The following is a 21,922-nucleotide window of genomic DNA, read 5'->3' as shown; positions in this document are numbered from 1 at the left end:
CCTTTGGCCAGAGGTTATTGTTGACATCCATGTCCCAGAGTTGCTTAAGAAAGGTCACCAAGAAAGAGGGATCCTGTAATCAAGCAAGACAAAATGTTCTCTCTTTTGATGCGGAGCCACACTGTGGACCAGCGGCAGCTGATAAGTGAAGAATTCACCTCACTATTCCCTGCCTGCCATCATTCCACATTCATCCCAAGCTCTCTTGTTCAAGATATTCCCTCCATTTCCTCCATCTCAGCAGGCCTGCCTCCTTCCTGTGCTCCCCTCCTTGTTCTGGTATTTCTCTGGGTGACAGTGAGTTAAAGGAGAATCTGACTGAGTCACCTGAGGAGGCTGGGTGGAATGTGCGGTGTCTTCACAAGCTTGTCTGACAGGCTTGTTTCCAGGTGTGATTTTGTGGCCTCTTGTCCTCCTTTGCCCTTCGTAAGGCAGGAGAAAAGGCTTCTACTTAGATCAGAATACACTTATTACCATTTAGCTCCCTCTAATAAGAAATGTGGACAGCAAGTGGCAACAGGAATATACCCCAAATGGCTGGGAATTATGAGAGTTGCAGTCCAACACATCTGCCCATCCATGTTGCCCAGTCTGCTGTGTGCTCTATAGTGACGTCCTGGCTTCCTTCACAGAGATGCTTGCCTTACGTCTTCTTTGATTAGTTATAGGCTAATAGGTGATAGCTATTATAGGTGATAGCTCCATACCAGGTGATAGCTCCATAGTTCTACTGCCGATTAAGACATTTCATTTTTATTTTACGATGTTGGCATTGTTATCAACCTGATTTCTTTGTAAGCTGCACTGATTTTTCTTTCTTTAGTTAAAAGCCCAAGTCTATAAAAATACAGAGCTTGACTGACTTGTCATTTGGTTGCTCAACTGGGGCCAATACTGTTCATTTCAGGCAACAGCATGCCACAGATGTGGACAGCTAGTAAGCATTTTTCTCTACCTTTTTCTTTTTTCTTTTTGCAAAAACTCTCTTTGGTAAACTTTTGGCCTTTTACTGTGTACTACCAAGGTGATAGTACTGAGGAGTTTGTGGAGCTATCAAATAATTTAAATACTAGTGTAATGTTTGCTAATAATCCTGCTCCTTTCGGTGTGTGTGTGTTTGCCCCTCAGTCCCCTCACCACAGAGGGGCTCTTAATAATTCAAATGTGGTTTATGCATAGTGAATCCCCCTCTGAAATTTGCATGTGGCGAGGCCATGGCCCCTCCCTCGTACACCTCAATTGGTCGCCTCCATCCCCTTCACCTTTTCTTCTGGTGGCAACAGCCTAACTGCACATCTGTGCCTGGGGCCTGCCCTTTGTACCACACTGATTGGCTGAGCAGGGCTGTCTGTCATCCCCCGCTGGTAGAGCGGCAACCCTGCCTGTTTGGGATGGACAAAATTAATTGCTATTAAATCTTGATCTTTGAACTTTTTCAGGGTTTCAAGATTTTCTGCATGTCTACACTGCTTAAGCTTCAGTTTAAAATGAAAAAACGAGCAAAATCGGTCTGGCAGATCTTGAGCAATAAGCTTTTTACTGCCATATTCTTATATAAGATAGCCTTTGGTGAATTTGTGTTGGTTTTACAATTGTTTAAGGTGTGTGTCAGATGAACACATGTTCCATTGACAAATCCACACATATATATGTTAGGAAATGAAGTATTTTTGCTAGTATGATCTTGTCTAGCTGCCATTTGCTATTTGTGAAGGCTAAGAATAACATATACAGCTCATTCATGGCAAATTCTCAAGCGGATGTTCTGGCATGAAGCATCTCTGGACTTGTCTTAGCATCAATATAAAGGTTTAGCTGTAAGTTTATGCACAGTGTGAAATATTTAAACAGTTAAGGATGTAAACCTATGCAAGTTTAGACAGAAAAAAGTCCTGCAACTCCCAGCATTCTCTAGCCAGCCATGCTTTTTTCTGTCTTCTTTCTGGACTTTTTTCCTGTCTAAATATGCATAGGATTGCTCCCTTATAAACCTACACTGGTCTTTAATCTAGTCTGATTTTATTCCAAAGATAGTTGCATTTCTTCTTCTGTAGCTATAGACAAAACCCCATCTACGATTCAGATCTTTCCCTCCCACACAAGCTAAGGGCAGAGTGTTATACATGTTTAGACAGAGAAAACATAGAGAAAAACATGCCTGGTTGGGGCATGCTGGGAGTTGTAGGACTTCTTTCTGTCTAAACACACACAGTATTGCACCCTAAATGTGAGGAAGTGGGACTGAGACTATGGTGCTGGTGCTGACTCACATTGGCAAATGTCAACACATTGATTTTGGTTGTGTTCCTATGAAATGCCAACCCATACAAGGATAAGCATGCTTCTCTTCCTGCCAGCACAGCTGTGAGATGTTTGCAAACAGTTGCTTCTAGTTTGTATAACCAAAGTTTATATTAATTAAAGTATGATCCTAGACAAACTGTAGTTAACATTAACCATGGTTTGCTGAAACATGTCAGCTTCATAAACTGTGGTTTGAGCTTGGCTGGTTTGAACAAACCATAATTCCAATTAACCTTAAACTTTATGGTTTGGACAAAAAGCTAAAATGTGGTTAACCCAAAACAGAAAACGAAAGCTCCACATCTCCAGTGCAGCTATGACATAATGTAGGCTGACCATATGAAAAGGAGGACAGGGCTCCTGTATCTTTAACAGTTTTATTGAAAAGGGAATTTCAGCCGGTGTCATTTGTATATATGGAAAACCTGGTGAAATTTCCTCTTCATCACAACAGTTAAAACTGCAGGTGCCCTGCCCTCTTTTAAATCTCGTCACTCTAGTATAGCTCCTGCAGCTTTAACTGTTGTGATGAAGAGGGAATTTCACCAGGTTCCCCATATATACAAATGACACCTGCTGAAATTCCTTTTTTTATGCAACTGTTAAAGATACAGGAGCCCTGTCCTCCTTTTCATATGGTCAGCCTAAGCTATGAGGCAGAAGACAAGGAGGGGAATGCGCAGGCCCAAGGCTTGATGTGGCTTTTTCCTGTGCAGCTTAATATACTAGAATTAGGCCCTTGCAAATTTATGTCCACTATATGTGTCTTCATATAGTGGGGCAAGGCAAAATGGTGAACTTGAAAAAAATGCTAAATGTTTCAAAAGCGTTAACAAAGCTAGGGCCCTTTTGCGGGCTCATCCATGTGCTTACAGATTTCCAGTAAGTTTTTAATTACTGTTAAAAATGCAACCCTTTTTCTTTCTTTCATTGTGCGTGAACTAAAGTTTGATGCCGGTGACTTTGTAATTAGAAGATCCATGGCTCTTCCCAATCTTGGGTTCTATTTAAGATGGAAAACACCTAGACTATTGTCTCTCTTGAACTAGTGTGTGGTTTTTTAAAGGGAAGACATTTTATCTGTAAGGCAAAGCTCTCGGTTGTGATAGAAAGCATTAACTTGTCTGGTGTGTGGTGTGTATTTCTGGGTAGCTGGCACGTGTAGCCTCTCTTGTAAGCAATCTGTATAACACCAGAACGCCTTCTCGGTTCCGTAGGAGGGAGAGGATAAAGGCTGGCCGGCTTCAGGAGTGCAGCCGTGCAACAGACGGATCCCAGTGAGACTGGGGCTGCTTGCTTTTGTAGCTTTTCTTTCATCACGCCATCTGCACTTCCCACCGCTCCATCTCCTTGTGGCTCAAAGAGATTTCGTAAGGCTTTCCCCCCCCTGACCAGTGTGTGCCAGCAGAAAGGATTAGCCAGTAGTGCTCATTCATGGATGAAAAATACAGTACCAGGTGAAGGCTTTGCAAAATAGGGCGACAACCCTATTTAGGAAATTTTAATCAATTGATCATATGTGTTTTATCCACTTTAATCTATGGATGTATTTATATGTGGGTAAAAACAATATTTCTCAAGCAAGAAGCATGCATTGGTTTTTAGATTATGTGCACATGTGCCATAGTGCGTGTCATCCTAGAAGAGGTATTCCTTCGTTGTGCAAGCGAAGCGAAGGAGGATGCCTCTTCTAAGGGTGGGCTTGCTATCTGTAGTGTTTTTAAGTACCTATATATTTAAAATTCTGCGTATTAATCAGTAGGTTATAGGGATCTTTGTAGTTCATTAAAGGTTTTTAACCTATTTTTAAAAATGTATAAATCGTCCCTCCAAAACTGAATTTCAGGGTGCTGATTCGACACGGCAAGGTCTAAGTTGAGATGTAAGGGATTGGGGCCTCTATGCACGTCAAGCCCGAAAAGGGCTACAGTTGGACCAGATCAATGGAGCAGAGAAACTCTGCTCAAACTTTACTAGACAGTACAACTCAGTATTGTTACTACAATCACTTACCACATGGGATTAATTAATCATGGACCTTACAATCCCAGATAATGCCACTCACTTCCAGGGTGGTTGTTAATGTTGTTTCTGCGAACACAGAGATGTGCACATTCATCCTTACTCTGCATGACTTTGGCCGAGCTTGCATGATCACGGCGGGGGGAAATGAGCCACGGTGGCTTATTTCCCCCGCTGCCCATGCAAGGGGCAGGATTTCCACAATTACCCTTGCTGGCGTGACTTGCCGAGTCCCGTGAAGCCTCCTTGGATGACTTGTTGCCATGGTTACCAAGCCACCCAGAACCCATGGGCTGTTTTAGGGAAACCGTGCCAGCAAGGGTAGGGTAATTATGCAAATCTCCCAGACATGCACGGAGGTGGAAATAAGTCACCGTGGTGTCTTTCCCCTGCCCTGATCATGCAAACTGCTTTCCCCTTTAGGTATAGTGGGAGTACGTGCCCCTCTGTTCATTATCATGTCCTGAGCATGTGCAATGTTGCTAAGCAATAAAACGTCTCACTTAAAGCTCAGATAGCTGCGTCCCTGATAGTTTGTCATTAACCTTTCACCTAGTTAGCCTTCCCCCCTGTGGTTAGCACTGTTTGTAGAAGACAGTACTGAAACACCAGATGTTCTGCCCCTCACTGCAAGAGTCATCCACAAAAGGCAGCGCCTTCCTGTTGACCTGGCTCATCACCACAGGTTCCTGGTTTTCTCAACGTTAGGGTTGGAGCTAGTCTGCCAGGGCAAGCTGCTTATCAAGCATGTTTCATTGAATGCCCCTTCACCATCTTTTCTCCCTCCACCTCTCCACCCAGGCTCGCTGGGGTCAAAAGCACATCAGGTTGACTTCAGGTTGTCTGCAGCCCTACAACTCTCTAAATGTTCTTACGAGCTATACATAAGTGATACTCCATAAAGTCGCACCGTCAGGGCCCATGCATACGCCCAGGTTGTGCCTCTATGCACACAAATAAAAGCTAATTTCCAAGTGAGCTGTTCATACCCTTTTTCTATGGAACAGATGGGATAGATGCAAGTGGGTGCCTTTCCGTTTCGATTGGTTGCTGGCTCACAGACCTGGGAATTGCTCGTCTCCTGACAGTTGCACACCAGTCAGGAGATCCGGGTTCTAGTCCCCACTCAGCCATGAGGCTCATTGGGTGACTTTGGGCCAGTCACAGACTCTCAACCCAACCTACCTCACAGGGTTGTTGTTGTGAGGATAAAATGGAGAGGAGGATTATGTATGCTGCCTTGGGTTCCCTGAAGGAAAAAAAGGTGGGATATAAATGTAATAATACATAATACATACGTACCATTATGTCCCATGGTGTATCTCCTTCAGATTCAGAATTCAGGTTAAGATTGGGGCAGTGATGTGGAGTGGAAAATACTCCAGGGCTTTATTTTTCCGCAATCCCCCCCCCCTCCCCAAATTCACCTGTTCATTAGTAACAATGAATGGATGCCAACCACAAATAACTGTATTCAGCAAGTTTTGGCAGTTTCAAAGTTGTAGATGGGTGGTTGTCAGCATGTCATGCATAGTTCATTGGGTTGCTCAAATTTATTAGTGAATTAACAGTTTGCAGTCCCTCTTGTGTTTTTTTCTTGAATTTAAACAGTGTAAGGGAAGTACATATTATTGTCTTCAAAACTTTACAAGAATTCCAATAAAAATTCCTCATAATCTAGCATTCAAATCACATTAAATGTGCATTAATTTCCATCTCAAATATTTCAGGTCCATTGGGGCAAAAAATTAACATGGGGTACTTTTGAAAGCTTTGGTCTTTACTAATTACAGGTAAAATAAACATGCTAAATTTGAACACTCTCTAGAGCGTCAGAACATTTTCCCATGCAAACTGAAAAAAATCTGATGCAAATTAATTTCCTGTGCAGTTGGAGTGATTAAAAAAAATCATCAAGACTCTTCAGAGATATATTTTTCATTGATGCTGTTCACACAACACTCTAACCCACACTCAGTGGTTAAGTGTGGGTTGTTTAAAACCATGGGTTGTTTGTTGACCCATGGGTTAACATATTGTCTGAATGGCTTGTTAACCATGCAGTATGGCTTATTTTCTCGAATAAGCCACCTTAAGAACCATGGATTGTTGTTGGGTTGTTCAGGGTGGTTAACAACAGATTCTTCACATGCAGAGCTTTACTGAAAGCCTGGTTCATGTTTTGATTTGATTTATGGATGTTTCAGTTATACATTATCAGCTATGTGATAGGAGGGAATGCTGTATTCCCCGTCCTCTTTCGATGCATCCATAAACTGACCAAACCAGATAAGCTGTACGAGAGTGATTTTCTGGTCTGAATTGGACAATTAATGTAACCGATTTTTTGTGTGTGTTTTTGGCTATAGTTTTGATAAAACTCTTGATCCTACTGACAAAGACCCTTGGGGTTGAAACGCATCTGGGATTGGTGGATGTGTACTAGTGTAGCCGACTATATAACTATTACTGTAGAAGAAAGTAAGGTCACAGTGTTTGTGGACTGTTTAGTTTCCATTTTGGTATAATTATAAATGGTTTGTTATATAATTACATTTTTACAATTACTTTTTATATTTTGTAGTATGGATTAGTTATTTTATCAACTTGTATTTACTGGTAGCTCCATTTAAATTTTGCACTTTACAAGCTCTCTTAAACCCTTCTTGCTTTGATTTCAGGGTGGTTAACAAGCCACCCTGGCTACATTCAGACAACACGATAATCCACTCTGCAGAAAACATGCTTGCGTTCAGACAACATACCGATGGCTCAACAAACAACCCACAGTTCAAAACACACTCCATTATTGAGTGTGGGTTAGTATGTCGTGTGAACAGTCCCACTAAATAATCCACTTTATTTATGACTGGCAGTGGCTCTCCAGGGTTTCAGGCACGAATCCTGTCCAATCCTGCATGCAAAATGCAAAACACGTGCTCTACCACCTCCAGCCTTTCCCATCACAGCCTATTCGCCAAAGGCACTTGTGTTCCTCCCTCCATCTGTACTCATTGACTCCATATAGCCATGATGGTGACAACAGGAGCCAAGGACAGACATGTATGAGACCTCCGGAAATGTAATCCTGTAAACCTTGTCATGTTGGTTTTTCTTGAAGCAAGAGGAACAGCACCTTCTGGGTCCTGTATTTTTTTTAAAAAAAAAAAACCTCCCCTATCTATACCTGATTTTCAAATTTCCTCTTGGCTGCATTGAACCAGAGTGAAACATGATTCACGTGATGGCCTTTGCAGTTGTGAAGACTCTGTGAAGACTGCGGTGCCTTTTTTTGCATTGGTAAAAGTAGAGCCAGGCTGAATCATATAGTTTAACGACTCTGCGCTTCAGAAAAGGGGCATCAAGCACTGCCAGGATAATTGCTATTCAAGTGGATTAGAATATCTTTATCTGTAACTCTGCGCCTAAAATGGCATCGGGGAACATCTGGAAGCCTGTGCCTCCTGGACGAATGCTTTGGGGCTATGAATTCAGTCAAGTGGGAACCCATCATTCATCGTATCTTAATTCACTAGTATGAGACTTTCCCACTGGCAGCAGTTCAAGGACAAAGAATGACTGCAGGCTGGTGAGACGCTTCATAAATGCTATTGCATGCTTCTACTAGGCTGATATGAATTTAACAGATGCCATCAGCAGCTTGCTTTCTCATGGCAGCTCTCTGTGATTAGACATCTTGAAAAGAACTTTTGGGTCAGTTCATGGAGAAACAACAGTATCTTCTGGCATCTTACAGACCTTGTGGCATTAACATTCATGACCTAGAGCCAACTTTTGTCAGATGCATGAAGCAGTCATCTTAAAGGTTAGATGTGTGTGTGTGTGTGTGTGTGTAACCTGTTTCAGCAGCAGCAACATCTAAGACCTGGAAAGTGCCCATCTTTTACCATCATCTTCCCAGAGCTCATCTTCATGATCTTGGATATGCGTTCACATTAAATTTAATGGATAGTTGACTCATATATACCACTTAATGTAGTATGATTTATATTGAAGTTTTTTATTATTATTATTTGGATGACTGTAGATGGGGAAAAAAAGGAAAGGAAGGACTTGCATGTCAGCCAAGAAGAACTGTTTTTCTAAAGCAATTGATCTTTTGTGCTCTGAAAGGCATATCCAAATCCAGTCCAGAATGTAAAGAAAGTGTGACTCGAAACTTCTGAAATTTTAAGATCAAAGTAATTGCTCTTTTTTTACATAGTTCCAAATGCCATTTTTATGTCCATTGCATTTTTTTAAAAAAAAATCCAGGTCTTTTGGAATAACTTTAAACTTGTTTTTAAAAGAATAGTGTCAGCTGCTTTTAACCTTTTTGAATTAGCAGAGAATAAAATGTCAAATTCACATGAGGTATTGACTAAGTGTCTTTAGAAATATAGCTGATTTGGATCTCTTGGCAAATCTCAATTTGGCCAAACCTTTACTGCAAACTCCTGTTTTTTTAAATTGAGTTAGAGAAGAAGAGAAGAACAGTTTTTGTGTTAATTACAGCCGAGTATGTTTCTTACTACATTCCCTGGGCAATTTCTCCCCATATTATTTTTGAGCAAAAGCACAAGGATTTAATAAAACTTAACGAGGCAACATTTGTCAACTTGGAAAATCTCTAGTAATGAGAGCTATGCAGAACAATTTCTTGGCTCTTTTTAATGCGGACTTCTATTTCACATTGTGCCTCAGTTACATACTTAAAATGAAATCCTTTCGACTAGATGGAGTAAATCGTAATCCTCTGATCCAGGTTTGTAGCACATCCCATTATTGGGAAAGCTGAAGCCTTAGAGGTGCTTAATAATTAGGCCTAGGATTTTGCTTTTGACGTATATTTAATAACAGTTGGCTTCAGTCCATGCTAACACTTGACATGTTATTTATTATTCCTTACTAGCATAAGCTGTTGTGTGATCATGTCAGTTATTTACAATTGGTTCTAGGATTCTCGACACTAAACCTACCATATATTACCTATTTCTGAGCCCATATCTCATTCGCACAGTAACCCATTGTGTGTGTTTCCATATCCATGCATCATCTTGTTTCAGTTCCTCCAGTATTGGAATGTTGACTGAGTCCAGTTTGCATTGTTCTGCTTGCGTCTTAGGGGAGTGACTGTTTTAAAAGCTAATAGGTGTAAATACTAGGGTGAACAACGCACGTTACTCATGCAACACAATCCTGATTGATTTTATTCAAAAGTTATCCTCACTGATTTAAGTGGAACTTAATTTGTATCTAAGTATGTTTAATGCTGCAGTTGTAGTCTTGTGAAAATCAGTATAGGAGAGGGTCCTTTCCTAGAGAAACTTGTGTGTTGTCTGGAAGGAGAAGAAGCTTTGATTTGTGTGTTGGACCTGTGGAGAGGAAGAGCTATTGAAGTCTTGATAGCTCGTTCCATCAGTGTCAGAATATATTGGGCTGGTGTGCTACTAAAATTCATGCTGTGTCAAATTGTTTTCTTTTGTACTTCAGAAATAGCTCTTCCCCCCAACCCGCCAGTTGTAGACATTAATAGAGCTACTTATATATTAAAAAAAAGGTGTTCATCAAGAATGTCAGTATGTCTCTAAGGTCATGCCCGAATCAATGCTTCTTATATTCTTGTATTGGTGTATGTACTCATAAAACAAACATACGGGTAGCTTTCTAAAGCAAAAGCAAGTGTAGGTATTTTAAGGTTCCTCTCATAACCTGGTATGCAAAGCTGTAGGACTTAAGGCTGCTCTTGTAGAGGCTGCTATCTGTGGCAGTGACTAGGAACCGCCCAGAGAGCTCCAGCTATTGGGCGGTATAGAAATGTAATAAACAAACAAACAAACAAATAAATAAATAAATAGGAGAGGCATTTAGGAAAGTTCTGCCACATGAAGCCATAGTTCTGTGAAGACCTTGGAGACTTCTGGCTGTATCCGATGTTAGTTCTACTTAGAGCAAACCCATTGAAATGAAGGGGACTTAAGTTAGACCAACGTTAGATACTACCCTTGATGTATGTCCCTGAATAGTTGCACGATTGGATGGTTTCACCTTGGATCTTTTCCTTTTCCTTTCCTGGTTTGTGATTAACAATGGATTGTCATGACTTCTCAATCAGCGTAGCCATAGGTAGTACAGATCATAGTTTTGCTCCCAAATCAGAAATTGTCAATTGGAATTTCAAACGTTTTGGGGGGGAAAGTATGGCTCACTAAGGTGAAGTTGTGGTAAGCTATAGTTAACTAACTAGATAACTTAGTTAACTAGCTATAGTTAACTAACTAGCTATAGTTAACTAACTAGAAAAGGTGCCCAAGGAAGGGGACCATGCAAACCCTGCAAGATGCTCCCAGTAGTCAGGTGATCGTGAGCTTCTAATCTTGGTTTCAAACTAGTTTGGTAATTGTTCACATAAAAACAAACCCAAGCTTATAGTTTATCAGAAATGGATTGTATTTAGTTTCCTGGATTGAACCTGTTGCAGTAGAAAGGAAAAATAATTACTGGGCACATTAGATTTAGCTGCATTTGCAAGCTTGGCTGTTCACATGTACAGCTGTTTAGAAACGTCTTGGTGAAACCAGCCTTGAAAATGCTTTGTGATTCTGGCATGGAGGATCACAACTCCTGTCTTGTTCTCCACTCTTGTTTTGGGTCTTGAGTTCTCTGTGATGGAGCGGCCATATATGTGCTATTCGTTTCTGGAGTCATGCTGGTTGCAGCTCAGCTAGCAGTGTCCCCGAGGAAAGGTGTAAGGGTATGTGAGTATTTTTACTATATCACCTTCGAATTTGTACCCTTCCACTTTTCACACTGTGAGAGTGCAGTTATGAATATGTGCGAGCCTAGAAAAAAGCAGAGCTGAAATGGGTGTCAGCTGCTCAGTGTTTTTTTTTTAAAAAAAGCCACTTCTGTATTCTCACTAGTGAAATTTGCATCTGCATGTATTCCTTTTCATGCCTTTTTGGCCATTGCTGAACTCTGAAACAATACACTCAGTGTTGGCGTTGTGGAAATGTAGTTTTGTTAATGGATATAGTAACTAAAGTGAAATATATACTAAACATTACCTCAGAGTTTGAAGACACAACTTAAGTGCAGTGCAGAAACATGAGCCTTTGGCAAGGCTCCTGGAAAAGTTCATAACCCTGCGATTTGGCAACCTTTCAGGATCCTACCTGGACCGACTTGTTTGAGGAGAACTACATGGAAAAGATTGCTTTTTCTGTTGTTGTTGCACAAATTATGTCTATGAAGGATTTCAGGGTGGCTCAACTTTGGATCAAGACCTTCTCAAAGAAGTGGCATCATTATAAAAATGTTTGTTCTGATGAGGCTGCACTGTTACTAATTCAACAAATGCCTGGGAATGGTGCTGTAGAATATCTTCTGCGGGGTGGAGCGGAATCTGACAGTTTTGAGCAAAACAAATTGTTACCATAACAATGAATAAATCCGCCAACTGTCCCAAGGAACTAACACTGTAATTGGTTGCAGTTACAACCTTAGGTGCATGGAAGCCAGTAAAAATTTCTCCAAATGCAGATGCGGGTTCCAGCTTTGAAGGAGGTTTGTTAGTTCTCAGCTTTTCAGCAATCGAAGAATAATTTCCATTGTTGAACTACTTTCCAATGTGAATGGGGCTTTAGTGGATGCACCATCTTGACCACAGCTTTTGCTATCCAAGCCCTCTAAATATCTTCAGTGTGTATCAATGTGAGCATAATTTGTTGATTTTCAGATCTTCAGTTTCAAGATGATTCTGTTAGCAGTTCCCAGTAAAGCTGCCCAATTTCTGAGCTATGGTTCAGAGATTAGGCATGCTCTGTAAACTCTAAATAGAATGTTGCCTTCTAAAATTATCCCCCCCATTACCTGATTGTCAAAATTAGAAATTGAAGAGGGGCTTAATGAAACCATGCACCCATCTATTCTTTTATTCCGTTTGTCCAGGACTGGCCAGCCAGGGACTATTAGCTGCTTTGGGAGACTTTTTGGTTAAGGAACTGGATAGAAATACTTCAAATGAATAAAATAAACAGCAAATTAAGGTGACCGTCTTCCCCCAGCAATGGGTGTCCAGAGACATTTAGTGATCATCGCTAATGCCCACTGACAGATCTCTCCTAAATTTGTCTAATCCCAAATTTTAAACCGATATTTCACTCAGCCTTGTGGGGCAATCCTATCCATGTACATGGGAGAAAACCCCACTGAACTGAAAGGGGCTGGCTTCTGAGTAGACAAGTGTAGGGTTGTGCTGTTAGACTCTAAAGTTTTAGTCTATAGAAGCCTTCCCCAATCTTGGGACTGCCCATGGCCAATGGCCATACTGGCAGGAAATTATGGGAGTTGCAGTCTAAGACATCTGGAGGGCACCAGGTTGGGAAAGTTTGGTCTAAAATGCATTAAGAACATGAAAGTCCAACATGTGGTAGAGTTTTAACTCTAGAGTAGTCAGTGTGGGCAACACTTGTTCAGAGACGCATTCTAGAATACTTTTTCCATAGTCAACAAAGTCTTAGCTTTATCTGTCCTTGCAGCAACCCTGTAAGATAGGTTTAGGCTGAGAATGATTTGCCCACGGCCACTCATTGAGCTTCAAGGCTGAACAAGGGTTTTAATCCAACCCCAGACTATCCACTGCCTGTTCCTGGATACTTTTTTGGATCTTGCATCTGAGGTTAGGGTGGGGTTAATCTCTCCATGCAGAAACCACATTTGCATTTAGTAAGGATTTTCATCTGTCTTGACTGGGCAAGGTTGGTTTTCAAATTTGGAGCCTTGAAGGGGTGTATAATGTATGACAACTCAAGCATCATTTCCCTAACACTTTGATATTATACTCAGATATGGACAAGTGATGAGATCAAGGCAGATTTTTTTTTAAAAAAGCACCTTTTGGAATATTTGCTATTGTTACCTCTATTTCTTTCTCTCTCTCTCTTTCAGTTCCTGGGCATAGCATTTCTTGGAATTGGACTCTGGGCATGGAATGAAAAAGTAAGTTGGATATATGAAACTGTTGAGCTATATTACATCAGTATCTCACCTTCTCCTCCATATTGAATGAAATGTTGCCTTGTTTAGGATGTAGTAGCAGTGTCTTGTCAACCACATACCACATAGAGGTATGGACATCAGGTTGGCTTAGACCAACTTCTTTCAGCCCAATGGCCAACTTCCATTTTGGAGAAGCTCTCAGGGGCCGCATTCCAGTGGTGGTGGTGGTGGGGCAAATGCAAATCGGCAGGGTGAAATACCAGCATATTTTAGCGTAAAGCCCTTACTGCCAGTAACTAAGCCTTGGGAGATGCATTTCAGCCCATCAGAATGGAGAGAAACTATGCAAAAGCCAAGACACCTGCAAACAATAGGCAGTCAGGGGAAAGGGCTGGGACCAGAGGAAAGTCACCTGGCCATCTGGGGAACCCTGGAGGGCAAGGTTGGGATGCCAGGCAAGCCAGATTTGACCCACAGGCATGAGGTTCAACACCCCTGGTTCAAGTTGGTCAAAGTAACTTCAAACAATGGTTTCAGACCTTTGATTGGTGGAACCACTTATTCCCCCCCCCCCAAATAACCTGCCCTTTTCACAGCTTCATCAAGGAGGTGGCTGAGTGGTTTGCATGTGTGTGTCCGTGTGTCCCGTGTCCCGTCCCCTGTCCCCCTGTTCTGGCCTCACAGCCTCTCTGGCTGCTTGAGCTTCTTGGAAAGACCTTTGGAGACTTAGCCTGGGCTCCCTCCCATGGGGCTATTTATTTATTTATTACATTTCTATACCTCCCAATAGCCGGAGCTCTCTGCTGCCTGCTCAGTGCCTACCAAGTGCTGCTGCCTGCTCAGTGCCTGAAAGCTGAGAGATGAGTTGTTGTTGTTGTTGTTGTTGTTGTTGTTGTTGCTGTTGTTAAAAGGACTTTTAATAGCAACAAAATCAAACCAAAATGTCTCCCTTCCTGAAGACTCAGGTTCACAGTCTGGGTGTACTTCTGGACTCGGCCTTGAACCTAGATACCCAGCTCTTGGTGATGGACAGGAGTGCGTTTGCACAGCTGAGGCTAGTGCGTCAGCTGCGCTTGTTCCTAGAGACATTGGATTTGGCCATGGTCACACATGCTTGAGTTACATCCCATTTGGACTATTGTGCTCTTCATGGGGCTGCCTTTGAAAACTGTTCAGAAAGTCCAGCTGGTCCAGAATGCTGCAGCTAGGCTATTGACTGGGGCCAGATCCACAGAGTACATAACTCCTTCGTTACCTCAGCTTTACTGGCTGCCAGTCTCTTATGACTTATAAAGCATTATACAGCTTAGTACCAGCTTACCTGAGAGGCCGCCTTCTCCCGTCCAAGCCTGCCCAGTTCTTAAGGTCTTCCAGAGAGGTCTTTCTTTCAAGACCACCACCTTCAGAGGCATGTTTGGTGGCTGGCGGCGAATCCGTTCTGGGTTTCAGTCAGAACCCTAAAGGAACTATCCAAGGTGCTTTGCTCCTGTGGCAGTGTCTTAGATCCTGCCAAGCAATGTGATCTCTCTGTGCCTGTGCACTGTCAAAAAAAATAGTGAGCTTTCTAGAATTCCTGTGTGCTACTCAGCTGTATTTGTGTGGTCAGCAGGGTGGTTTCTTTTTTTAAAAAATCTGCTTTTTTAAGTGCATTGTATTATGCTTTAAGTGCATGGTAAGTGCATTTTTTTTAAAAAAAGAGACAGATAAAAACAGCAAGAAAAATGATCCTGTAGTTGATGATCAATAGGTGCAATCTCCGGTTATAAGAAGCAAACAAAAGAACCACAAAAAACGAAGATGAAGATGAAGATGAAGATGAAGAAGAAGAAGAAGAAGAAGAAGAAGATGAATTTAGTTTCAAAGCAGGGTATTGGATCTTCCTAATTTTTGCCCTGTATTTGTTTTCTGAATTTTATTTATTTATTTAATTATTGAATTTTCATACCGCCTAATAGCCGAAGCTCTCTCTTTAAACATTTATACCTCCATCTTGTGTCCCAGGAGCTCTACTTGGCTTATGACAAAGTCAATGGTTTGACAAATGAAAACTTCCAGTTTATAACATAACATAAAACATCAAAACGGCAGCAGAAAACAACACTGCAACAGCAATCAAAATGTTTAAAATATTAAAATGTTTTGTTTGAAGTCGTTTTAAAGAAAGAAAACTTCCTTAGCACTGCAAGAAGTCTGCAACTCATTGACATTTTTCTCTTTTGTTCTTCCTTTATTTAGGCGTGTACTTGTAGAAGTGCTCAGACTTTTTTTGAGTAGCACTCTTAAAGATGTCTTTTAATCCACGTCCCGGGCTAAATTGTAACAAACGTTCTGGCAGAAATACAACTTGAAAATAGTCTTTATATGGCTTGGGACAATCTCTGAAGAGAACCCAATTAATTTTTAATAGCTAAGAAGTGATGTGTTTTCTCTTGCCTTGGAAGTTCAAAATTAGAATTTTGAGCATTAATTTATATGCTATAAAAAACAACATGGAAAGTTCAGATGAAAAGAACAACAATCCAACCCATTAAGATTATGTTTTGCTGGATTTAATTCAGTCAGGAGTCTATCCTGAGCGGTTTAACTTGTTGAAAACAGAGGGGTTGGAGAATCAAAACAAAAAATTACCCTCTTACAATCCTATATGTATGTATAAAAATCTTTCCTTGCAGCCATTAAGGAAAGCAATAGAAATTGATTACCAGGCAGCTAAAAACTCACTTGACAGCTAGTCAGTTGGGCCTAAAGAGAAACTGAAAATTAGCATCCTAAATTGTGAACCTGAAAAAGGATCAGTGAAAAACGTGGAGGTGGGGAACCCAGGAGGCACAATGTGCCGGACAAGTCTCTTTCTCCAGCAAATTACGTTGTCTTTTTAAATTTTAGCTTTTTTTCTGAGCTCTAGGAGGAAAGTTTCCCCCCTTCTTTATCTCACGGAGTGAAAATAGCCAGTAATAGGCAGTTTCCAGCAAATGAAAGCTTAATATTTACTAAAGAAACTTGAACCTCAAGGTTACATCAAAATTGTTGCCAGAACACTCTTGTTTTCTCATAATACCTGGCCTACTGATTATATTTCAACCCACAGTGATATTAGATCAATTTAGATTGCCGTATATTTATCTCTGCTAAGTCAAGCTGTCAAAACAAATACTCCTTCGCTAGGTGTGCAATTCCTCAAGCTATCAAATGGAAACTGTAGTGTGATATCAATTTCTGCTGATAGTGATGTGCTTCACTTTTGATGCAAACCTATCCATCTTCCCTCTTGGTTATACAATGGGGTGTGAGACTGGTGCATATGTACACCGCAATGCTCCTTTCCCTCCCAGTTCCTTTTCATTCTGAGAATTCTGCATCTGTTCTTTGCGGAAGGGCAGTTTGAACCTGCGAGGAGGAGGAGGAGCAGAATACTCGTGAGTAAGCAGCCCCAGCTGGCTTACTCTAGGGTTACACATGAAGCTTTTGGCCAAAGTTTTTTGTCACTCCTTTGGTCTTGCCTTTGCTGGGTTGGAAATTTTGGGTGATTCTTATATTTTGTATGAAAGTTATGAAACCTTCTCTTTACGATTGCCTGTTGCAAGGTTATGTAGAGGGTAAATTGCTTTTATTTCCTTTGATGCTACCTAATTGCTTTCTCCCTCCTCCCTTATCTTTTACCTAAATAAAATGTCTTGATTGGAACCTGGGGTTTGATGGTGTACTCTGATATACCAAAGAATGACTGGGTTTGTACAACACACTAACCCACCCTCAGTGGTTGGGTGTGGGTTGTTGAGCTGTGTTGTATGAACGCAGCTAGGGGGGCTTGTTAGTCATGCAGCGTGGCTTATTTTTCTCGAACAAGCTGCCTTGAGAATCCATGGTATGTTGTTAATCATGGTATGATTAACAAACCTCACTGCTGAAAATGTCCTGGGTTCAGAAAACGCACTAACCCATGGTTCAACAAACAACCCCACTGTTCAAACGCAACACACATTCAACCACTGAGTTGTATGAACAGCCCCACTATCTCTCTCCACCCCTGCCCACTCCCCCATTCAACCCTCCTACATATTTGGTCCAAAGGCAGAGAGTCCAAAGGGTTAACAGATTGGATTCTGCCCAGTGGGGTCCAAGAAAGTTTGCCAGGAGTTGCTCCCCTCCTGAACAAAAACCTTCACCTCAGTTCTAGGGCAAAATGAAGACAGCAAGCCTTAAATTAACCATGCTGGCTGAGAATGATGGGAGAATCATCATCATCATCATCATCTCTATACTGCCCCATAGCCATAGCTCTCTGGGCGGTTTACAGCAATAGTTGCAGCTCAACACATCTGGAAGGTGCCATTTTGGGGAAGCTACCATAATGGAATACTCTTCCTAGAGTGGCATGCCTGGCTTTGTCTCTGATGCCTTTTGGAATCATGGGAAGAGCTTCTGTTTTTTTTAAAAAAAACCTCTGGGCCATGTGGGCTGGTGGCTACAATGTCAATGGGGTGGTGAATCCCCTCCAGGTTTCATTTAGAATCAGTTAGAACTCTAAAGGAGGTACCCTCCTGAAAACATATCATTTTAGACACGCTTTCCCTGGACTATAACTTATTCTGGTTTTATATGACATTTTTAAATATTTAAATATTGACTTTTTGTATGTTATGTCTTTAATTGTAAACTGCCCAGAGAACCTTGGCTATTGGGCAGTATAAAAATGCAATAAATAAATAAATAAAATAAGGGTACTTCCAGGCCAGGAAAGGGTATTTTTTATTGGTTTTTATGCTAGTTTTTTAACCCCGCTGTCTTGAGGTGGCTGCTGTTTTAAATGATTAATGTTTGCTTTTAAATATAAGCCATTCTGAAAGACCTCTGGCAGACATATAGGAAATAAATATATACTCGCTACCCCACCCCCCTTGGTGACATGCATTTTTTTTTTTTTTGGCTATGCAGTCAAAATACGTGCATCTCCTTCGATGCATTTTAGATTCTTTTTTCATTCTTTTTTGAAAGGATAATATGGGACGGGGTGTTGAAAGAACCAGTGAATGAGGGTCTTTAAGTAACTGCTCTTGACCTGTCTCCCTCCTCCTGTATAAAGGGCACTAGCTAGGAGCAGGGTGCCGTATCCCATTGTGGCTGTCAGAGGAAAGAGAGAGAGAGAGAGAGAGAGAGAGAGAGAACCCTGCCTATTAAAAACTAACGTGTCATAGTAGTTCTTCAATTTCTTTTCAGGCTTTGCATATATTTATTAGTCAGGGTTCACTGGTCATACAGATGCATGGGAAAGCCCACCTACGATTCAGTGGGAAGAAAGCCACCAATATAAAGAACTATATTTGAGGCTTTCTTCTGGGGACCACCAACACTTCTTCCTTTGGTTTTTCATTTCCCCCTAAATTGCAGTAGAAAAGTTGGAGGAGATCTGTGGGAACTAGGGTGGCCCCCTGGCGCATCACCAGAAGATGGGAAATGCATCACCAGTAAAGTTGACACAGATTTATGTAACATTTGCATCTGCTAAATTTATATGTATACACGCAAATGTAGGAATTATTATAATTCAAACAGAAAGACAACACATCTCACTGTAGTGGGGAAATCTCTCACCTGTATGCCTGCTGAGGCTTCTGTCCAGAAAGCAGAACTGTTGATGGGCAACTTTAGAGATCCTCCATTCCCTCCATTTGCTTTTTTGGCTTTAAATCAGACTTGAACTGGACAGCCTTTAAAATACTGGGCACCTTTCAGTAGAGGACTGTCCTCTGACAGCCCTTAAAATAGAGGCCTGTTCTCTGTAAAGTAGGACACATGGTCTCTCTAGTGAGCGCAAAAGCAAAACAAAAAGAATGTAGGGAAATACACATATTCCATATATGTTAAGAGTCCTCCTTGATGCTTTGGTTCCTAATGGCACTCAACCAATGACCAGGTTCACATGACACACCAACCCACGATGGGTTTCAGTCTGAAACAAGCATGTTGTCGGGACCCGGACCGGTTTTATTTCCCAAACACCCCTCGTTTATAACCTATGGTCTGTAGTGCTGTTTTACCCACAATGGGTTGGTGTGTCGTCTTAACCCAGGCATGCCAACCCATCGTGGGTAAAGGGCATTGGGTAGCGAGCCACTTGGAAAGGGACAGCAGAAACCCCTGCCGCTCTTCCTGAGTGTGGTCACCATCGCTTTTCATGACCTTTCCTAAGCCACTGCCAGTGTCCCTTTCCCCTTGCCAAAGGGCACTTTGGAGGGGTTGCGCTGCTCCTGGCAAGCCTCCGATCACGGTCAGAGCCCCTATTGCTCTCAATGATAGAATCCAGTTTGCCTAGGGGGAAAAGGAAAAACCAATAATAGATTAAGAGCCCCACCAAAATCAGAGCCACCAGACTCTACTGATAAAGGCGCCATACATGCAAATAAAACAGGGCTGGGGAAATGTGAAAAAGCCCTGGTTTTTTTGTTTTTAAAAAAGGTATTATTTAAAAGCAGCGCTGATCACAATCAGGATTGTGGCTGGAGCAGGGACCGGTGGGGGGGAGCTTGGGGTACGGTGCTGCCACTGGCAAGGGGAAAGGGGCACTGGGGGGGAAAAAGGCTCTGACTGCAGTGGCGAGCAATGGTAACAAGTGGGGACCGGGGGCTTGGTGTCAGACATGTCAAATTCTGCCGCCAAGTCCTCTGAGATGCCAGGTGGAGCCAGCTGGAGGACTGAGAGGGATGGGGGGAACAAGCCAAACATTGTGGGTGGTATGCCGATTGTTTGTTGGGCACACCAACCACGCATTGGTTGCAAATCGTAAGCTTGTTACCCATCGTGGGTTAGTGTGTCGTGCGAACTCGCCCATTGTCTTACTAAAAGGTCTTCTGAATTCAGCAACACATTTCTTGGGGGAAAGGGAGCTGTTTTAAGTAGAGGAGTAGTTCAATGCAGAAACAGTAGCCCACTTCAGTCATTCAGCACCAGCGGCTATGGAATGTGAGAAAGTTCCTGCGCAGGGAGCCCTAAGTGTGTACATTCATAGGCCCGTCATGTCTAGATCATGTATACATCCTAAGTGTGCAGATTCTGTGTACATCCTAAGGGATGTGTTTAGATCCTGTGTAGATCCTATCGAAGTTTGTACATCCATAAGTGCATCGTCTCCCTCAGACCGCTGCCAATTACACTTCAGCTGAGGGGCCAACGTTGCCTCTAGGGAGCCTCTTCACATTTGCGGTATCCACGGCTACCACTGTGGAGTGGCAGTTCATGTGTTTGGACTAGGCATTACCCCACAGTTCTGTTCCCTTAGGTATGTCTGGCGTTGTATGTCTAGTGAGTGCAGAATGTTGGACTGAGTGGGTGTGGCTGATGATGCGGTGAAAGGGGAGGAGGAATATCAATGGGGGAGTCTAGAGCTTGGGGAGTTAGTTGGTTGGGAGTTGGGAGAGTCAGTTAGGATTGTCAGTGGTGTGGAGAGTGAAAGGAGATAAGATTTTAAGAGACTTAAGATTGCTGTTATTATTAAAACTACGGTAGTAGATTAAGCAGGTTAACTTGAATTTGAAGTAACTAAGATTTGTTAGACAAAAATAAACATTTTATTTTGTTACCTCAACCACATGTCTGCTTGGCTTTATCTCCTGCTCTACAGTTACTATCGTAACCACCTTATATATAACCTTCAGGTTATTACATACACAGTAAAACCTTTTCAGATTCTAGCCTTTACCCTCTCATATGAAGGGAAGTTTGTGTTTTACCCTACCCTCATGTTGTTCAAGTGGTGGTGCTTGGCTTGAGGAGGGCTTGTGTGCAACAAGGCCTGGTGTGTGAGGCCTGTGTCGTGACACATGGGTTTAATGGCCTGCTTAGCCATGAGTGTGCAAGGCGGGTAAGCTTCCAAGATGAACAAGAAAAAGGGGAGAAACGTCTTAGGATGCTGTTGACAACTTAATTTTTTTACAATAGAAATAAAGCTTTTTCTTTTCTTTTTTTAAACAATAAAGCATCCTGAGACATTTCTCCCCTTTTTCCTGCTTAGCTATGAACCTCCCTCAGTGATTTTGGGAAGTCAGTGACCAGTTCAGATTTTCAGGAATGAGCATCAGCCTTCTTGCATGTGAGACGGAGGAGAGAGGACAAGAGTGTCTGAGTTCAAGGCGCCTGCCTGACAGCTTGTTCCAGTAATTCTAAATGATAGGTTAGCATTAGACCTGGACTAACCCAAAGGTATTCTGAGAAGGTTGGGATTAGGGGTGGGTGGGTGACCTATACACAGCCCTGAGCTAGAAGAAGGATAGGATAAATATGTAATGTAAATAATTGCCATAAAGTCTTGTGTGTGTGTGTGTGTGTGTGTGTGTGCGTGTGTGCGCATGAACATAACCTCCCCTTAGGTAAGTGCCCTCATGGCTACTGACACCAAACTTCAGTCATGTTCACCTCTTGGTTGGCTCTTTCTAGATGGCGTTTAGACACCAAGTAAACATTATTTTGTTTCTTGTGTGCCTTTGACATTCCTTGGAGTCAGGGAATAGACTTTTTGAATGCTCTTTAATAAATTATATGTTGTTCAGTTGCTTTAGACATCCCCTTAATGGGACAAATACATATTCCCGAAGCCCTGGTG

At 41.9% G+C, this 21,922-nt stretch overlaps 1 protein-coding gene across 1 annotated transcript in view; it reads left to right on the top strand.

Moving 5' to 3' along the window:
* The window catches only part of TSPAN5 (tetraspanin 5), an 87,711-nt gene that overhangs the window by 45,563 nt on the left and 20,226 nt on the right, over positions 1-21,922 (top strand). The window contains exon 2 of the mRNA XM_063136215.1: positions 13,276-13,326. Within this exon, the coding sequence (XP_062992285.1) occupies positions 13,276-13,326 (51 nt within the window). The remainder of the gene's footprint in view (positions 1-13,275; positions 13,327-21,922) is intronic.

Source organism: Elgaria multicarinata, chromosome 10 (assembly GCF_023053635.1).
Source record: "Elgaria multicarinata webbii isolate HBS135686 ecotype San Diego chromosome 10, rElgMul1.1.pri, whole genome shotgun sequence".
Taxonomy (NCBI): domain Eukaryota; kingdom Metazoa; phylum Chordata; class Lepidosauria; order Squamata; family Anguidae; genus Elgaria; species Elgaria multicarinata.
Note: the sequence above shows the minus strand (reverse complement) of the source record. Positions and strands in the feature narration are given on the sequence as shown.